Here is an 18,718-nt window from a genome sequence, read left to right as displayed (position 1 = left end):
CAACATTCCTGTGTTCCCGTACATAGACGACTGGTTGCTCATTGCTCCGACAGCACATCAAATGGCAAAGAATCTCAAAATAACTCTCTCTCTTCTCACCTCCTTGGGCCTGTGCGTGAATGCTACCAAATCTCACCTCACCCCAACACAGGATCTACAGTTCATAGGTGCTCGTCTGTGCACTTCTCCTCATCGTCTATCTTCCCAAGGATTGCGCTCATACTATCTTTTCTCTGGCCCAAGAGGTCTTACGTGCTCCAACACAGCCTGCGATCATCATTCAACGTCTCCTGGGCTTCATGGACGCAACAACCTCCGTTCTTCGCTTCACAAGACTGCGTATGCGTCCGCTACAGCTTTGGTTTGTTCATGCCTATCATCCACACGTACAACCACAGAATACTCTTCTCACTGTACCTCAGGAGGTTCAACTCTCCCTTCTCTGGTGGACTGTACAGAACAATCTACTCTGTGGAATGCCTTTTGTCCTCCCTCCTCCGTCCGTCATCGTGACTACAGATGCCTCCAAGTGGGGATGGGGAGCCCACTTAGAGGAGAAGACTGTCAGGGGTCTGTGGACTGCCTAGAACTTATTGCTGTTCACAGGGCTCTTCAGTCTTTTCTCCCGTCTGTGGCCGACCGACATATTCAAATTCCATCTGACAACATGGCCACTGTTTTTTATGTGAACAAACAGGGTGGGACCAGGTCTCTATGCCATCTGCCAGGAATAGAGAACGTGTTGGCCGACTCCCTCAGCAGGATTCGCATAGACGACCACGAATGGTCCCTCAATCCACGCTACCTGTGTCGCATCTTTGCATGCTTTGAGTGTCCACGGATAGATACATTTGTGACAAAAGACAATTTGAAGAGAGGCAACAATGCTTTCCTTCACACTTAGAGGGGCCCACTTCACTACCTTTTCCCTCCAACTCCTCTAATTACCCAAGCCCTACTCAAGATCGTTCGGGATGGTACAGAATGCATCCTGATAGCGCCATGGTGGCCACGGCAACCATGGTTCACGAGACTCCTACCGCTGCCTTCCCTTGACAGACGATCTCCTCACCCAGAATCACGGCCAAGTATGGCACCACAACCCCCAAATCCTGAGGCTTACAGCATGGAGAATTCAGCCATGATTTTATCACCAGGAGTCGCAGAAGTTATCCTAAATGCTAGGAAACCTTCTACTAGGTGTTCATACCAATGCAAGTGGAGGCGTTTCTGCTCTTTTGCGTCTTCTCAACAACTTGATCCAGAATCTGTACCTCTCCCTTCAATCCTAGAATACCTTCTGTCTCTACAGGTTTCGGGTCTCAGCTATTCCTCCTTGAAAGTTCACCTTTCAGCCATCTCAGCCTTCCATAAGCCTGTTGATGGTCAGACTGTTTTCTCCCATAGACTGTCTAAATCATTCCTCAGGGGCATGTTGCACCTTCACCCTCCTATCAAACCGATTGTGCCAGTTTGGAGTTTGTTGTTAGTTCTTGCACAACTTATGAAACCCCTGTTTGAACCCTTGGCTACTGTGGACCTTAATCTTCTCTCTTGGAAGACTGCCCTGTTGGTTGCGCTCACTTCTGGCAAGCAGGGCAGTGACTTGTGTGCTTTCCACTCTGATCCACCTTACACGGTATTTCATAGGAACAAGGTGGTCCTGAGAGCAGATCCTTCTTTTTTACCCAAGGTTGTATCAAAATTTCATCTTTCAACTTCTACTTCGTTGCCCATGTTTTTTCCTGATTCTAAAGACTCTGGACAAAGAGCGCTACACACCCTCGATGTCAGAAGAGCTTTGTCCTTTTACCTCTCTCGTACACGACCTTTCCGTAAGGACTCTAACTTATTTGTGGCCTACGGCAATCCTCAAAGAGGTTGCAAAATTTCTACTCAGAGGCTCTCTAAGTGGGTATCCATTGCAATCCGGTTGTGCTACAAAGTTACTAACCAACCTTTACCTGAGGGTCTTAAGGCTCACTTGACTAGAGCAGTCTCGACCTCCTGGACCTTCCTGGAGGGCGTCTCCTTAGAGGACGTTTGCTCTGCTGCATCATGGTCCTCGCCATCCACGTTCGTCTCCCACTATGCTTTGGACGTTCATGCCAGAAGAGACACCTCCTTCGGCCAAGCGGTCCTCAGGTCCATCTTCCACTGAAATCACCCCAGGTGAGTGCATGCATACGTTGTAAGTATGAAAATGTTTTTTTTTCTTGCCAGCATCCACCTTCCTTTTTGACTCTCAGCTTGCTAGTCACCCATGTGTGGGACTGCACAGAGACCACGATGAAGATAAACAGGTTGCTTACCTGTAACTGATGATCTTCGAGTGGTCATCTGTGCAGTCACACATGCCCACCCAGCCTTCCCCTCTGCTGGCTTTTTCTGCTCTGGTTTTTACCTGTGTCGACTGTCAGTAGCAGCTGGAAGAAACTGAGTGGGAGGGGCACCTCCTGCTCGCTCCAGGCATGCGCAGTCGATGCCTGCTCCCCAGGGCGAGCGGGAGAGCGCGCCAGAAAACGTTCTAGGCAAGCTATTGGGGACTCCGAGGTATGGATCCGTTGCCTGCAGCAAGACCCATGTGTGTGACTGCACAGATGACCACTCGAAGATCATCAGTTACAGGTAAGCAACCTGTTTATCTTTTTTGACAGTCCACAGTAGCTCTGCTCCAACATATCTTCCACGGGGCTTTTTTTGTAGTAGAAACTCCTTTGAATATTAGGCCACACCCCCCTGATGTAGCCAATCCTGCAAGAGTTTATAGGGCTCTTAGTACAGGACCTAATGTAAGCTCTTGGAGCAGTGGCTACATCGGGGGGGGCGTGATATGCAAAGGAGTTCCTGTTGCAGAAAAAGCCCTGCCCTTCCAGAATACATGCCATTTTTATTTCTGATTGCAGTGTTCAAAAATAAATCCAATCCACAAAATTTCACCTGTAATCTTTTGTCGTTTCAGGTCATGACGATGAGGGAAGACAGGGTGGTTATAGTAGAGAAAACGGACGGTTCCAGAATAGTAGATCATGCCGACGGCACCAGGATAACCACTTTCTTCCAAGAGTGTAATGAAATTGTGCCTGGTAGCAGTGACGAAGCAGGTACAAGTGGGTATGCACTTATTGTCAGGGCTTTCTCTGTAGCAGAACTCCTTTGAATATTAAGCCACGCCCCCCTGATGTAGCCAGTCCTCCTGGAGCTGACAGTAGGCCCTGTAAGAAGAACCTTGTAAGCTCCAGGAGGATTGGCTACATCAGGGGTGTGGGGCCCAGGGATGGAATTCTAGCAGGAGCTCCTTTGCATATTAGGCCATCCCCCCCTGATGTAGCCAATCCTCCTGGAGCTTACAGTAGGCCCTGTACTAAGAGCCCTATAAGCTCTTGGAGGATTGGCTACATCAGGGGCTGACATTTCTTAAATAGTGAACTGCATTGCATAGACCAGGGGTGGCCAAACGTGCTTAATATAAGAGCCACAAAGAAGAAATGTCAGCGGTTTGAGGGCTACAAGACATGAATGGGAGGGAGGGAGGGAGGGAAATAGATGGGGAAGGGAGAGGTGGAAAGAAAGCAATGTTAACTTTAAATGCCTTCTCCAAGCCAGCCAACGGGACGGTAGGGGCTTTGAGAGCCGCACCATGTGTGTGAAAGAGCTATACTTGGCTCCCGCGTTGCAGCGAGGCCACCCCTGGCATAGACCTCCCCACAAATCTGTATAACGGCTCTTCTGAAGTACGTTGGTCTGATTTCGTTCATAGAAGCTGAGCCCCAAATAATCACAAGGCAGGTGAAGTGCATCCGTGTGGAGCATCCAAACTTTGCGACTATCATAACCAACTCTGAGGACAGCACCTGCTGCGCCATCTTTGCCGATGGGACCTCAATCATCTCAAAGCCACAAGGGACGTATCAAGTGAGTTCAATACCGGCAACGTAAGCCAAAATCTTCCGGCTCGTTATCCTCGCACTCGCCGCGTCTTCCCTTGTTTTTCACAAATCCAATACACCTTGTGACTGCAGTGACCATATACTCAAAAGCAGGGGTTGTTTTGTAGAAAAAGAGGTGCCGGAGCTCATTAGCACAACTCATTTCATTTTGATTTATATCCCGCCCTACCCCACTGAGGTGGGCTCAGGGCGGCTCACAACACAGAAATTCTAACAATAGGGTCTAAGCATTAAAATACATAATAATTTACATAATTAAAACAACCAAAATCAATCGATCAATGTCAGTGTGCTATCTTCCAGTCTTCCTTCAGAGTATTTCAATGCCGGTCAGTTATAAGCCAACCAGAAGAGGACTGTCTTACAGGCCCTGCGGAACTGTCCAAAGTCCCGCAGGGCCCTGACCTCCTCCGGTAACTGGTTCCACCAGCAAGGGGCTGAGATTGAGAAGGCCCTATCCCTAGTCGACTTCAGCCGGGCCTCCTTTGCCTATGCCACACACACACCCCGACATCTCTGGAAGTTGTACTAAATTATATCAGCTCAGCAACTACCTTAAGATGCTCCTTGAATTAGAATTGTCACAATAAAACCTTCCTCCCATCGTAACTTTTTAAAATTACTTTCTCCTATGTGGCCACAGTGACATGAGGAAGATTTCCACCTGTCTGCTTTATATGTGTTGGTTATTTTCCCTTGTGGGGAAAAACATTAGAAAGTTTATCAGATCATAGAGTTTAGCAAAATTATCACAGGGGGTTTGAACAACGGAGCCCAGAAGCAAGTATTTTGGGGGGAGAGGGGGGGAGGGGGTTAAGAAAGAAAGTGCACAATAAAATTTAGAGGTTCCAGAACATATGAACATATGAAGCCGCCTTCTACCGAATCAGACCCTCGGTCCATCAAAGTCAGTATTGTCTACTCAGCAGCTGCTCTCCAGGGTCTCAAGCTGAGGTTTTTCACACCAATTTGCCTGGACCCTTTTTAGTTGGAGATGCCGGGGATTGAACCTGGGACCTTCTGCTTTACCAAGCAGATGCTCTACTCCTGAGCCACTGTCCCTCCCAAGCCCTGAGCCACTGTCTGCTCCTGTCTGTGAGCTCCTGCCCAAAATGAGGCCTGCTCAAAAGCCTCCAGACTCCTGAACTAGAAGAACCAATGCTTGGATACAGTCAGGGCTTTTTTTGTAGCAAGAACTCCTTTGCATATTAGGCCACACACCCCCTGATGTAGCCTCCTGAAGCTTACAGTAGGCCTTGAACTAAAAACCCTCTAAGCTCTTGGAGGATTGGCCACATCAGAGGGGAGTGGCCTAATATACAAAGGAGTTCCTGCTACAAAAAAAGCCCTGGATACAGTAGAAGGCAGCCATCCACATACTAACCCCGGGCCAACCCTGCTTAGCTCCTAAGATCTGATGAGATTAAGCTAGCCTGGGCTGCCCACGTCAGGGCTCAATGCATTTAAAGGTAAAGGCAGTCCCCTGTGCAAGCACCAGTCGTTTCCGACTCTGGGGTAACGTCGCATCATGACGTTCTCACAGCAGGCTTTTTACGGGGTGGTTTGCCATTGCCTTCCCCAGTCCTCTACACTTTCCCCCCAGAAAGCTGGGTACTCATTTGACCGACCTCAGAAGGCTGAGTCAACTTGGAGCCGGCTACCTGAACCAGCTTCCGCTGGGATCGAACTCAGGTCATGAGCAGAGAGTTCAGACTGCAGTTCTGCAGCTTGACCACTCCTTTGTTTATTATGGTAGGTGCTGCCGATGAACAAAGGCCACCTGTTCATCGATGAACACTGTACTGCCGTTTACTTACCAGTGGCATTTGACGAAAGTGGATACGAGCTTGTTTCCCATAAGGGGAGCCACGAGATAGGGAAGTACATTATGAAGCATGACTCCCCCGTCGCCTGCAAGATGATGGATCCTGCGGGAAACATTTTCAAGGTAAAAGACTAAGCTTTGTAGTTGAGATCAGTTCTCAATTTTTTAATTTGAACAGACTTAGCTTTACGATGGACAGTAATTGATTAAAGTGTTTGGACCAATAAATCATCCAATATTTTTTAACCCTGGGATAAATTGCAAATAAATGTGTATGTGCCCGGAATAATGTTACAGGTGTGTTCTTGAGGATACAGTTTCTCTTAAGAATGAGATCACATATTAATTTAAACAAGGAAAAGTCTCTTATTCTCTCACCCTCTCATCCCATTGGTAATCTGGTTTATAGACTGTATCCTATTACAACATGTGCAGTTTGGTGTAGTGGTTAAGTGCACGGACTCTTATCTGAGAGAACCAAGTTTGATTCCCCACTCCTCCACTTGCACATGCTGGAATGGCCTTGGGTCAACCATAGCTCTCGCAGGAGTTGTCCTTGAACGGGCAGCTTCTGGGAGAGCTCTCTCAGCCCCACCCACCTCACAGGGTGTCTGTTGTGTGTGTGTGTGGGAAGGGGATGGTAAAGGAGATTGTGACTGCTCTGAGACTCTGAGATTCAGAGTATAGGGCGGGATATAAACCCAATATCATCTCTCTTAAGAATGAGTTTCTCTTAAGAATGAGATCACATATTAATATAAACAAGGAAGAGTCTCTTATTCTCTCTCTCTCGCTCTCTCTCTCTCTCCCTCTCATCCCATTGGTAATCTGGTTTATAGACTGTATCCTATTACAACATGTACAGTTTGGCGTAGTGGTTAAGTGCACTGACTCTTATCTGGGAGAACCAGGTTTGATTCCCCACTCTCCCACATGCACCTGCTGGTGGAATGATCTTGGGTCAGTCAAAACTCTGTCAGAAGTGTTTCGCTCAAGAGCAGTTTCTGTCAGAGCTCTCTCAGTCCCACCTACCTCACAGGATGTCTGTTGTGGGGAGGGGAAGAGAAAGGAGATTGTAAACCAGTCTGAGACTCCCAAGTGAAGGGCGGGGTATAAATCCAATGACTTCTTCATCTTCTGCTCTAAAGCCAGAATAGCTAAAAAATGGGAAAGTTACATCTATCCATTTTTTCTACCCCAATGCAAAATATTATAAACCTGTCAGAGGACCCATGATCCTCCATGACTGAATGAATTGGTTCCTATATTGAACACATTGCTGAGATCAGGTCCCATCGCAAGCCTATTAGGTTTGAAAAAGAGTCACTGAAAATGCAGCATTTCTCATCCAGGGAGCATTTCTCATGCAGAACATTTTCAAGATTCTACATAATCCTCCTCTCTTTCAGAAGTGCATGTCTAGTTGGACATTAGAAATTATTGGACAGCAGAAATTATTGAAGTGAGGCTATTGAAAGTTGGGACTGTATCCTATTGTTCTGTTATATTATTATTTTGGTTCTGACCGCAAACCTAACAAGACAGAGATTGGACTTTTGCACAGAACAAATCGCTATCTAATGTTTTTAAGATTCATGAGTGACATCTAGTGGTCATAGTCAGCAGTCCTTTTGACTTTTCATTTATGTGCCTGCGCGCTGGCTCCCCCCCCCCCCTTTTTCTTGCTGTTACAAAAAAGCCCTGCCAGATGGTATTTATTTTGTTCGATTTATATCCCGCCCTCCCCGCAAAAGCAGGCTCAGGGCGGCTTACACACTCACGTAAATACATGGAACGTAAAACCACATTAAGATATTAAAAAGATACAAAAACGTAAAAGCATTAAACCGTTTCAAGTGCTATAATGATCTTTGAATTTTTCTATTTGTTGTTCCAGCTGGGCGTTCCATAGAAAGATTGATCTTAGGTTCACGTTCAAGGTGATCCAGTTGTTTCGGAGTTTAGCGCACAGCAGTTGTAGGGAAGCAATTCTGGTGTGTGTTTGTTTGTTTTTTTAAATTGTAGGTGATGGCTGATGGCAGCACATCCGAATACATTGAAAGCTGTGATTCCGAATATCATTCTGAATACGAACCCACAGAAGTTCAGACGCCAGTCATATACGGGGAACACACGCCCAGGTAAGAAATCGGTGCTTACAACGAAGGCGACCGTGTTCAGCAGCTCGGCTTTGATCTTTCAGCGATCCTTCTGAAATTCTACTCTCTAGTTACCTGCTTTGTAAACTCGAACTGATCCAGTTTGTGGGGCTGGCTGTTTAGGTTCTTCATTGTCCACGCTGACGGCTCAGGGACTGAACTCCTCCGTACCAAGGACACAGACGAATATCTGTCTTTGGCTTACGGTGACCCTGTGACAGCCGTTCTGCAGGAGCCAATACAAGAATGCCCAGGTAGGCGTGCTTCATTTCCACTCATCCTGCTTTTTCCCTAGTTAGGTTTTTAGTTTTCATTTGTGCAGGGCTTTTTTTTTTTTTGGTAGCAGGACTTTTTGTAACAGGGCTTTTTTTTGTTTTTTGCAACATTAAAAAAAGTGGTGAAAGATCATGCAGGGGGGAAAGGGCAGTGGGAAATTGGCCCTGTTTGAATTGACCATAGCACTTCAGGGATGGCTCGTTAACAGAAGCGCATTCACTGCCTGGAAGAAGAAGAAGAATTGCAGATTTATACCCCGCCCTTCTCTCTGAATCAGAGACTCAGAGCGGCTTACAATCTCCCATATATTCTCCCCCCACAACAGACACCCTGTGAGGCGGGTGGGGCTGAGAGGACTCTCACAGCAGCTGCCCTTTCAAAGACAGAGTCTCAGAATGGCCTGCAATCTCCTTTACCTTCCTCCGCCACAACAGGCACCCTGTGAAGCGGGTGGGGCTGAGAGGGCTCTCTCAGCAGCTGCCCTTTCAAAGACAGAGTCTCAGAACGGCCTACAATCTCCTTTCCCTTCCTCCCCCACAACAGACACCCTGTGAGGTGGGTGGGGCCGAGAGGGCTCTCACAGCAGCTGCCCTTTCAAGGACAGAGTCTCAGAACGGCCTACAATCTCCTTTATTTTCCTCCCCCACAACAGACACCCTGCGAGGTGGGTGGGGCTGAGAGGGCTCTCACAGCAGCTGCCCTTTCAAGGACAACCTCTGCCAGAGCTATGGCTGACCCAAGGCCATTCCAGCAGCTACAAACGGTGGAGTGAGAAATCAAACTCGGTTCTTCCAGATAAGAGTCCGCGCACTTAACCACTACCCCAAACTGGCTCTCCAAACACACACACACCCATCCCTGTGTCGTTTTACTGAGAATCAGGCCAATGATGAATAACATCTGGTTTAAGAATGATATTGTGAAAATCTTCCTAGCGGCCAACTCAGCGGCATTCACACTCTCTCTGTCTTTGGCAACCAGGCATCCTGAGCATCACTGTCCTCTGCCCTTTGACGGATGCCTCTCGATGGGTGATGAAGAGAGACTCTGCCAATATTATTCTGTATAATCTCCAGTCAAGGGACTGGGAGAATTTCCCTCCAGTTGAGGTACATCGTTTTTGGACTGTTTCCTCCGGGGCTTTTTTTTTTTTTTGTAGCAGGAGCTCCTTTGCCAGGGGTCGTTTTGTAGAAAAATAGGTGGTGGGGCTCATTAGCATAACTCATGGGCATACGTCACCCACCCCTCCAGCCAAAAGCAACCCGGGACAAGAAAGGAGAGCCCCACGTGAGTAAAGCCTGCTTGGGCTGGCTAGAGATCCAGCCAGCCCAAGCAGGCCTCGGTCACGTGGGGCTCTCCTTGGCCGCCCCCCCGCCCCCAACAGTCAAAAGGCCAGCAAGTCACCTGCCACTCCAAAACCCTCAGAAAGGTTCAGGAGTTGCTTTCCTGTGAGTTCCTGCTGGATTGTCATGGGTGCTGGGGACCCTTCAGAGGAAGTTGAGTCTGATGAGGAAACTGTGCCCCTGCCACCTGCACCAGTGCCCCTGCCTCCTGCTGGAGAAGATCCCAGCCCCCCTGCCTCGCCCTCTCGGGTGGCTCGTGTGCGTGACCGCCTCCGGCAGGACCTCAGGGATCGGAGGAGGGCGGCACGCTCACAAGCAAGACGCTCCCTGAGCCCTGAGTTCTGAGAGGATTCTGGCCCTTCTAAGAGCAAGGATGCTTGAGTGGTAACAGGATCCTGGCTGCCTCCCTGAGCCAGCAATTAGCCCAAACGGGCAACAGCCAGCAGAGGGCTATATAGCTGTGGGCTTTGGGAGGAAGCTTTGTGGAAGCAACTAGTCATCTCCCTGACATTCTAGCATCCACTCCGGCTTGACTTTGGTTCCTGACTCCCTGACTTTGGCTTTGGACTTCTGGACTCCCTGACCTCGGCTTCTGGACCTCAGACCTGCGATACTTCTACAGTGATTCGGATTTGGCGCCTCGGACCCTCCTGCTTACTGGCTACAGACCTCGGACTGCCTCTGGACTTTGCCTGACCCGGCCCCAGCCGTGACAGATTGCTTCCACCGACAAACACCCACTCCACAGGATGGATGCTGAAGCAAGTGAAACCACAGAACTACTGGCTGCGCTCCAAGCCCAGGTACAGCAGCTAACACAGGCAGTAGTGCACTTGCAGCAACAACCTGCGGCCAGTGCTCCAGCCAAGTGCCCAGTTCCCCCACCTGACAGATTTGGGGGTGCCGTGGAAGAATTTCCTGCCTTCCTAGCACAGTGTCGGCTGTACTTTGAACTGAGAGCACGGGACTTCCTCAATGACAAAACCAAGGTGTGTTTCGTCATCAGTCTGTTAAAGGGGCAGGCGGCCAAATGGGCCACACCCTTACTGGTCGCGTCCTCTCCCCTACTGACTGATTACCAGGGGTTTGAGGCCCACCTGTCTGCTGCTTTCTCAAACCCAGTCCAAGCAGCCACAGCCAACCGGAAGATCAGGGCACTGAAACAAGGCAACTCCTCGGTGGCTCAATATGCCACTGAATTCAAGCTCCTGACCCAGGACTTGGCGTGGAATGAGGCTGCCCAGATGGACCAGTTTACTGAGGGGTTGGCAGAGGAGGTCCTGGATGAACTGGCCAGGGTGGAGCAGCCACCCACGCTCCAAGAACTTATCACCCTCTGCCTCCGCATCGATGGCCGCCTGGAAAGTCGCCGCCAAGCCAAGACCAGAGGGCGCCAGCTCCCTGCGCCGTGCTACCTGGCTCCTCGCCCGTCCCCAGCTAGTACCAGCACCAAGGATGAGCCTATGCAGCTTGGAGCTGCTCGACCCCGCCTGACCCCAGAGGAAAAGACCAGACGCCGCACGCAGAATCTGTGCCTCTACTGCGGCACGGCAGGCCACTATGCCTCTGGCTGCCCTGCTAAGCATCGGATACCTGGACCTTCGCTGCCACCGCCGCCAAAAGGGCAGCCCCAGGCGTAAGTGGACCCCCCAGCCTGGGGCGACTAGCTGGGTCCTCCGAACAGCGGGCTGATACCCCAGGGCCATTCCTGCTACCAGTCAAACTCCGTCTGCCTGACGAACGCTGGCTGTTCGTGTATGCCATGCTGGACTCGGGAGCGGCCCACTGTTTTATAGATGCCGCCTTTGTGAAGCAGCACCAGATCCCTGTGCAGACAAAAGGGATTCCGTCGCTGGTGGAGGCTATTGACGGGCGCCTCCTCCGTTCTGGCCCCGTCACCCAGGAGACCTGTCCCATCACCTTCCACGTCCAGCAGCACCAAGAACAGCTGCGGTTTGATGTCGCCCGCATGCCTCGCTTCCCGCTGATTCTAGGCCTTTCCTGGCTGAAGCTGCACAACCCCATCGTGGACTGGGCCCAGCAGGAACTACGCTTCCGAGACCCATGCCCCCATCTGACTCCTCCCACCACTCTAGCAGCTGGCATCCCGAGTGGTGGTCCTCAGCTCCCTCAGAAGTATGTGGACTTTGCTGATGTCTTCGAAGAGACAGGAGCTGATCAGCTTCCCCCTCACCGGCCCTACGACTGTGCCATTGATTTGGTACCTGGGGCACCACTCCCGGTGGGGCGTCTGTACCCAATGTCGGAGCCGGAGTTGGCAGCTCTGCGAGACTTCCTGGACAAGAACCTGAAACGCGGATTCATCCGACCCTCAACCTCTCCCCTATCTGCTCCAGTGCTCTTCGTGAAGAAGAAAAGTGGGGAGCTCCGGCTGTGCAATGACTACCGGGCCCTGAACAAGATCACCATCCGCGACCGGTACCCTCTACCACTGATCCCTGAACTCTTGGATCGCCTAAAGGGGGCCCAAATCTACACCAAGCTGGACCTCCGTGGAGCGTACAATTTGGTGCGCATACGGCCCGGAGACGAATGGAAGACCGCGTTTGGGACCCGATACGGGCAGTATGAGCACCTGGTAATGCCCTTCGGACTGACCAATGCCCCCGCTGTCTTCCAGAGGTTCATGAATGACATATTCCGGGACCTGCTCGACCGCTTCGCGATCATATACCTGGATGACATCCTAATTTACTCCCGCAATCCTGCCCAGCACGCCGAGCACGTCCGCCAGGTCCTGCAGCGCCTACGAGCCCATGGTCTCTACGCCAAGCTGGAGAAGTGCGACTTCGACCTGCGCTCCGTCGAGTTCCTTGGGCACATCGTGTCACCGCAGGGGATCCTCATGGACCCGAAAAAAGTAGAAGCGGTCCTGACCTGGCAGGCTCCTCAGAATCGCAAAGACCTGCAGCGGTTCCTCGGTTTTGCCAACTACTATCGGCAATTCATCCCGGCCTACGCATCCCTGACCACACCCCTGACTCAACTACTCCGCCCCAAAGAACCCTTCCACTGGTCCCCAGAGGCCGATAACGCCTTCTCCACCCTGAAGACTCGCTTTGCCACCGGGCCACTCCTGAGATACCCCGACCCCCAGCTTCCCTTTACGGTGGAAGCTGATGCCTCCAACGTGGCCCTGGGAGCAGTGCTGTCCCAGCGCGAGGAGCCGTCCCAGCCACTACAGCCCTGCGCCTATTACTCGCGGCAGCTCACTGCTGCAGAGAGGAACTATACCATCTGGGAGAGGGAGTTGCTCGCGATCAAGGCGGCGTTTGAGGTTTGGCGACATTACCTCGAAGGGGCTCGCCACCCTGTTCAAGTGCTCACCGATCACCGGAACTTGGAACACCTCCAGACCACCCGCCGTCTCAACCAGCGCCAGATCCGGTGGTCCCTATTCTTCTCTCGCTTCGACTTCCGGATCTCCTACATCCCCCATACCCAGAACCGGAAAGCAGACGCGCTCTCCCGGAAACCGGAATACGCCCCTGCCTCAACTGAGACCGCGCCCGCTGCTCCAATCCTGCCGCCCTCAGTATTTGCAGCCACCTCCACTTCACCAGCACTCGTGGAGGACATTCGGGCTAGCCAGGCCAATGATCCCTGGGTCCAGCAACACCTCCAGGCTCTCCAAGATGACCCAACAGGGGAGTTCACGACTCGAGGCGGCCTCTTGCTACACCGCGAACGCCTCTATGTGCCGCCCGGGCCCTTGCGGGCAGAAGTGCTACGCCTGACCCACGACTCGTTACCCGCCGGGCACTTTGGACAGCATAAGACCACCCACTTGCTGACAAGGGAATTCTGGTGGCCACGAGTTCGCGCTGATGTTGCCCGCTATGTCAGCTCCTGTGACGTCTGCCGACGGGCCAAAGACATCCCAGCCAAACCCTCAGGGTTGCTGCAGCCCTTGCCCACATCTTCAGGACCCTGGGATACCATCTCGATGGACTTCATCACGGAACTTCCACGCTCCAAGGGTCAGACTTGTATCTGGGTGGTCGTCGACCTATTTACCAAGATGGCCCACTTTGTTCCGTGCCCGAAACTCCCCACAGCTCAGGAGACGGCCCAGCTTTACCTGCAACACATCTTTCGCCTGCATGGACTCCCAGCCCATCTGATCTCCGATCGGGGCCCTCAGTTCTCCTCTCGGTTCTGGCAAGCCCTCCATTCCAGCCTGGGTACTCGAGTGCACCTGTCCTCGGCCTACCACCCACAGACAGATGGCCAGACAGAGCGCACCAATGCCACGCTAGAGCAATATCTCCGCTGTTACACCTGTTACCAGCAGGATGACTGGACCACTCTATTGCCCCTAGCGGAGTTTGCATACAACAACGCGGTCCATTCATCCACCCAAATGACCCCGTTTGCTGCAACCTACGGGTACCACCCTCGGTTCTTCCCAGCGATCCTACCACCCACGAATGTCCCCGCCGTCGATGCCTACCTGCAAGAACTCCGTGCCAGCCAAGACTTGCTCCGAGAGCAGCTACAGCAAGCCAAGGAGGCATATAAACAGGCTGCGGACCGAAAGAGGCAAGAAGGCCCTCCAGTGCAGCCGGGGGATCAGGTGTGGCTCTCAACTCGCTACCTGCGCCGGCCTGGTCGGTCTCACAAGCTGGATGCACGGTTCATTGGACCCTACCCCGTCGTTGAACAAATAAACCCCGTCACCTTCAGGCTCCAGTTGCCACCCCACCTCCGCATTCACCCCGTGTTTCATCGCTCCCTCCTTGTTCCGGCTGCACCCCCTGACCCAGCTCGGACTCCTTCCCCACCGCCGCCACCACCAGTGTTGGTGGATGACGAGGAAGAATATGAGGTGCGCCAGATCCTGGATTCCCGGTACCATCGTGGAGGCCTCCAGTACCTGGTGGACTGGGAGGGATACGGCCCAGAAGACCGGTCTTGGGAGCCCGAGGACAATCTTCATGCCCCGGACTTGGTGCACCAGTTCCACAACGACCACCCCGACCTTCCAGGTCCCTCGACGGAGGGGGGCCCTGGGGGGGGGGATAGTGTCATGGGTGCTGGGGACCCTTCAGAGGAAGTTGAGTCTGATGAGGAAACTGTGCCCCTGCCACCTGCACCAGTGCCCCTGCCTCCTGCTGGAGAAGATCCCAGCCCCCCTGCCTCGCCCTCTCGGGTGGCTCGTGTGCGTGACCGCCTCCGGCAGGACCTCAGGGATCGGAGGAGGGCGGCACGCTCACAAGCAAGACGCTCCCTGAGCCCTGAGTTCTGAGAGGATTCTGGCCCTTCTAAGAGCAAGGATGCTTGAGTGGTAACAGGATCCTGGCTGCCTCCCTGAGCCAGCAATTAGCCCAAACGGGCAACAGCCAGCAGAGGGCTATATAGCTGTGGGCTTTGGGAGGAAGCTTTGTGGAAGCAACTAGTCATCTCCCTGACATTCTAGCATCCACTCCGGCTTGACTTTGGTTCCTGACTCCCTGACTTTGGCTTTGGACTTCTGGACTCCCTGACCTCGGCTTCTGGACCTCAGACCTGCGATACTTCTACAGTGATTCGGATTTGGCGCCTCGGACCCTCCTGCTTACTGGCTACAGACCTCGGACTGCCTCTGGACTTTGCCTGACCCGGCCCCAGCCGTGACATGGATCTGAGGCCTGTCTTTTGCATATTAGGCCACCCCCCCCTGATGTAGCCAATCCTCCAAAAGCTTACAGTAGGCCCCCATAATAACAGCCATGTAAGCTCTTGGAGGATTGGCTACATCGGGGGTGGAGCCTTATATGCAAAGGAGTTCCTGCTACCAAAAGACCCCTGGTTTCCTCCACGCTTGATTGTGACAGCGATTATTTCACAGGCTTTTGGGGTTGTATAGCATTTGAAGATGCTCAGGGCTCTCTGAACTTAGCAGTATTGTATGAACTATCTATCTTGGGAAGAGGAAATGGAGTAAATCTAGAAGGCAGTGGGGCTTGGGGAAAGTCATCTCATTCCCTTCCCTGAACAGTAGCCTAATAATAATGGCAACTGCCAGTCAAGCTAGCACAGTGGTGTCGAGTTCATTATGAGAGCCAAATCTGACATAAATCAGACCGCGCTGGTCTGGGCCATGCGTGTCATAAAATATCATGCCAGGTAGCAGAGATATAAACTTTATAAAGGACACAGACAAACACAATCAAAGGCTTTTTTTAAAAAAAACTTAAAATAAAGCATGCTTAAACCATTAGCACTCCTTGGTCTTAAAGGTGCTTTCTTTGTATCTCTCCCATAGGATCCAGGGAGCTGGGCAAAGGAAGCAATGTTTCTTTTCTTCCTTCCCCAGGGGGATCAGGAGGGGGAGGAATCTCAGCCAACAGAAAGAAGAGAGGCTTGGTTCAGTAGCTCTGGTGTGCGATTGAGAGAGCCTGGCAAAGCAAGCTCTCCCTCCCCCCCTTCCTCCCCAAGGGAGGAGCCTCAGCCAATGGAGAAAATAGAGGCTTTGCTCTGTAGCTCTGTATTCTTGGTGCTTGGAGGGGCAACCGTGGGAGGGCTTCTAGTATCCTGGCCCCACTGACAGACCTCCTGATGGCACCTGGGTTTTTTGGTCACTCTGTGACACAGAGCGTTGGACTGGATAGGCCACTGGCCTGATCCAGCATGGCCTCTCTTATGTTCTTATGTACACTGGGTAGTTGTAAGAAGGCACCCCCTCCCTTAATGCGTAATGATTAGTTATCTGGTCTTCTCCTTGTCCTGGTTCAGAGAAAGATTCCAGGCCCTCCTTTTGGAACGCGTGCGTGGAAAGGCCTGGACATAGAATTTAAAGAGTTAGCAACTTCCCCTCCACCCATAAAGAAAAACCCAAAGGTACTCCAGATTCGTCGACTGATCCAGTACGAGCCAGTGAGCGACGAGAGGAGAATCCTACTGCAGCTTTCTGTCAAGGTAAAGCAGACCCACTGGAATAAAACAGACAATGGCCAATTCTGCAAATACTGAGAGGTAGGGTTCTGCCGCCTCCCCATAGTTTAAAAAAAAAAAAAATCCCGCAAAATTTAATGGCATGCTTTTTACAGTGAAAGTGTGAGGGGAATAAAAACAGGCTGTAGGTCATGTCACATGATCAAGTCGTGGGCCACAAAAACGCAACTGTGGGTCATGAGTCGGTGGGAGATAAGGGTCTGCTGCGTACCCACAAGCTGCCTAGGCACCTCACAACCATCAATACTAAAACTGAATGCTGCTAAATCAAAGATGATGCTGGAGTTCTGAGAAGTTTGGTCCACAGCAGAGCTCCCCAACCTTTTTGAGCCTGCCAATAGAAAGAAGAGAGGCTTGGCTCAGTAGCTCTACTGTATGATTGAGAGAGCCTTTGGAATTCTGATGCAGGATGTTGGGCGCAGCCACAAAATGCTTGCCGTGAGAGGCGGAGCCAACCACAAAATGGTTTCCAAGGGAAGTGAGCCAGCCTCAAAATATTAGGGAGCCAGGTTATTCATTACTCTGATAGTAACTCTTTTACATTTCGGACAGAAGCTCTTACACTTCCTTCTGCAGCACCATCAGGCCTGAAATGATTCTCAGCCTGGAATTGTACCATCTGGCTCCAGTAGAACTGATCCTGTGCAAAATGGCTATACTTTGACATTCATGCGAATGTAAAGGATGAAATAATCATTGGTTACAGACATAAATGTTCACTGTATTCCCATTCCTCTTTCACTGCCCTGTTAGGCGTACATAGAGAATGTCATAAAGCAAGAAGATGAGATGCAAGAAATGGTTATTAAGGATCCAAGAACAGAAGAGGAGAGGAAAAATGCTGCAGACCTTCTCAAACTAGTGATGGTGAGGACTGTTGGCTTCCTTCCTTCCTTCCTTCCTTCCTTCCTTCCTTCCTTCCTTCCTTCCTTGGCTGAAAACAGGTCACAATGTTCTCCTCTCCTCTATTTTATCCTCACAACAATCCTTCAAGCTACTCACCATCAGGGTTGGCCCTGAGATTTTTGCCACCCCAGGCAAGGCTCCGCCCCCCCAACCCTCCAGTGGGGGAGGGCCCCCAGCGCCAGCCCAAATCGAGCCCCGTTTGCATGGAGGGCCCCTCTTGAGTAGCCACCATGCGAACGCCCCCCCCCCACCTCGCTGGACCCTCCCGCGGTGCGGGAAAGCCGAGTGGGGCCAGATCACTCGAGAAGCGCCGCTCTTTTGGGTCTGAGGGATCGAGGGAGCTCCTCAGAACCAAAAGAACACTCGGCCCTTCGCTTCCCCAGCGCCCTCGGAGGACTCTGGGGAAGGGAAATGCCATTCTTTCTCGGCTCTGGAGGATCGGGGGAGCTCCTGAGAACCGAAAGAACACTCGGCCCTTTGCTTCCCCAGCACCCTCATAGGACTCCGGGGAAAAGAAATGCCATTCTTTCTCAGCTCTGGGGGTTCGGGGGAGCTCCTCAGAACCAAAAGAACACTCAACCATTTGCTTCCCCAGCGTCCTCGGAGGACTCTGGGGAAGGGAAATGTCATTCTTTCTCGGCTCTGGGGGTTCGGGGAAGCTCCTGAAAACCGAAAGAACACTCGACCCTTTGCTTCCCCAGTGCCCTCGGAGGACTCTGGGGAAGGGAAATGCCATTCTTTCTCAGCTCTGGGGGTTCGGGGGAGCTCCTCAGAACCGAAAGAACACTCAACCCTTTGCTTCCCCAGCGTCCTCGGAGGACTCTGGGGAAGGGAAATGTCATTCTTTCTCGGCTCTGGGGGTTCGGGGAAGCTCCTGAAAACCGAAAGAACACTCGACCCTTTGCTTCCCCAGTGCCCTCGGAGGACTCTGGGGAAGGGAAATGCCATTCTTTCTCAGCTCTGGGGGTTCGGGGGAGCTCCTCAGAACCGAAAGAACACTCAACCATTTGCTTCCCCAGCGCCCTCGGAGGACTCTGGGGAAGGGAAATGTCATTCTTTCTCGGCTCTAGGGGCTCGGGGGAGCTCCTCAGAACTGAAAGAACACTCGACCCTTCGCTTCCCCAGCGCCCTCGGAGGACTCTGGGGAAGGGAAATGCCATTCTTTCTCGGCAGCTGCTGGAATGACTTTGGGTCAACCATAGGCAGTTTGGTGTAGTGGTTAAGTGTGCGGATTCTTATCTGGAAGAACCGGGTTTGATTCCCCACTCCTCCACTTGCAGCTGCTGGAATGGCCTTGGGTCA

General features: G+C 51.8%; 2 protein-coding genes across 2 annotated transcripts in view; one reads left to right on the top strand and one right to left on the bottom strand.

The window, feature by feature from the left end:
- WDR3 (WD repeat domain 3) overlaps positions 1-18,718 on the bottom strand; it is a 418,951-nt gene that overhangs the window by 290,890 nt on the left and 109,343 nt on the right. The window lies entirely within an intron of this gene.
- Positions 1-18,718, top strand: part of SPAG17 (sperm associated antigen 17) — a 154,037-nt gene that overhangs the window by 101,359 nt on the left and 33,960 nt on the right. Inside the window, exons 30-37 of the mRNA XM_060236319.1 lie at positions 2,963-3,104; positions 3,761-3,915; positions 5,707-5,898; positions 7,801-7,916; positions 8,058-8,188; positions 9,192-9,319; positions 16,292-16,474; positions 17,264-17,377. Of these exons, the coding sequence (XP_060092302.1) occupies positions 2,963-3,104; positions 3,761-3,915; positions 5,707-5,898; positions 7,801-7,916; positions 8,058-8,188; positions 9,192-9,319; positions 16,292-16,474; positions 17,264-17,377 (1,161 nt within the window). The remainder of the gene's footprint in view (positions 1-2,962; positions 3,105-3,760; positions 3,916-5,706; positions 5,899-7,800; positions 7,917-8,057; positions 8,189-9,191; positions 9,320-16,291; positions 16,475-17,263; positions 17,378-18,718) is intronic.

Source organism: Heteronotia binoei, chromosome 4, assembly GCF_032191835.1.
Source record: "Heteronotia binoei isolate CCM8104 ecotype False Entrance Well chromosome 4, APGP_CSIRO_Hbin_v1, whole genome shotgun sequence".
Lineage (NCBI taxonomy): Eukaryota > Metazoa > Chordata > Lepidosauria > Squamata > Gekkonidae > Heteronotia > Heteronotia binoei.
The sequence above is the reverse complement of the archived record's forward strand: the minus strand, read 5'-3'. Positions and strand labels throughout refer to the sequence as shown.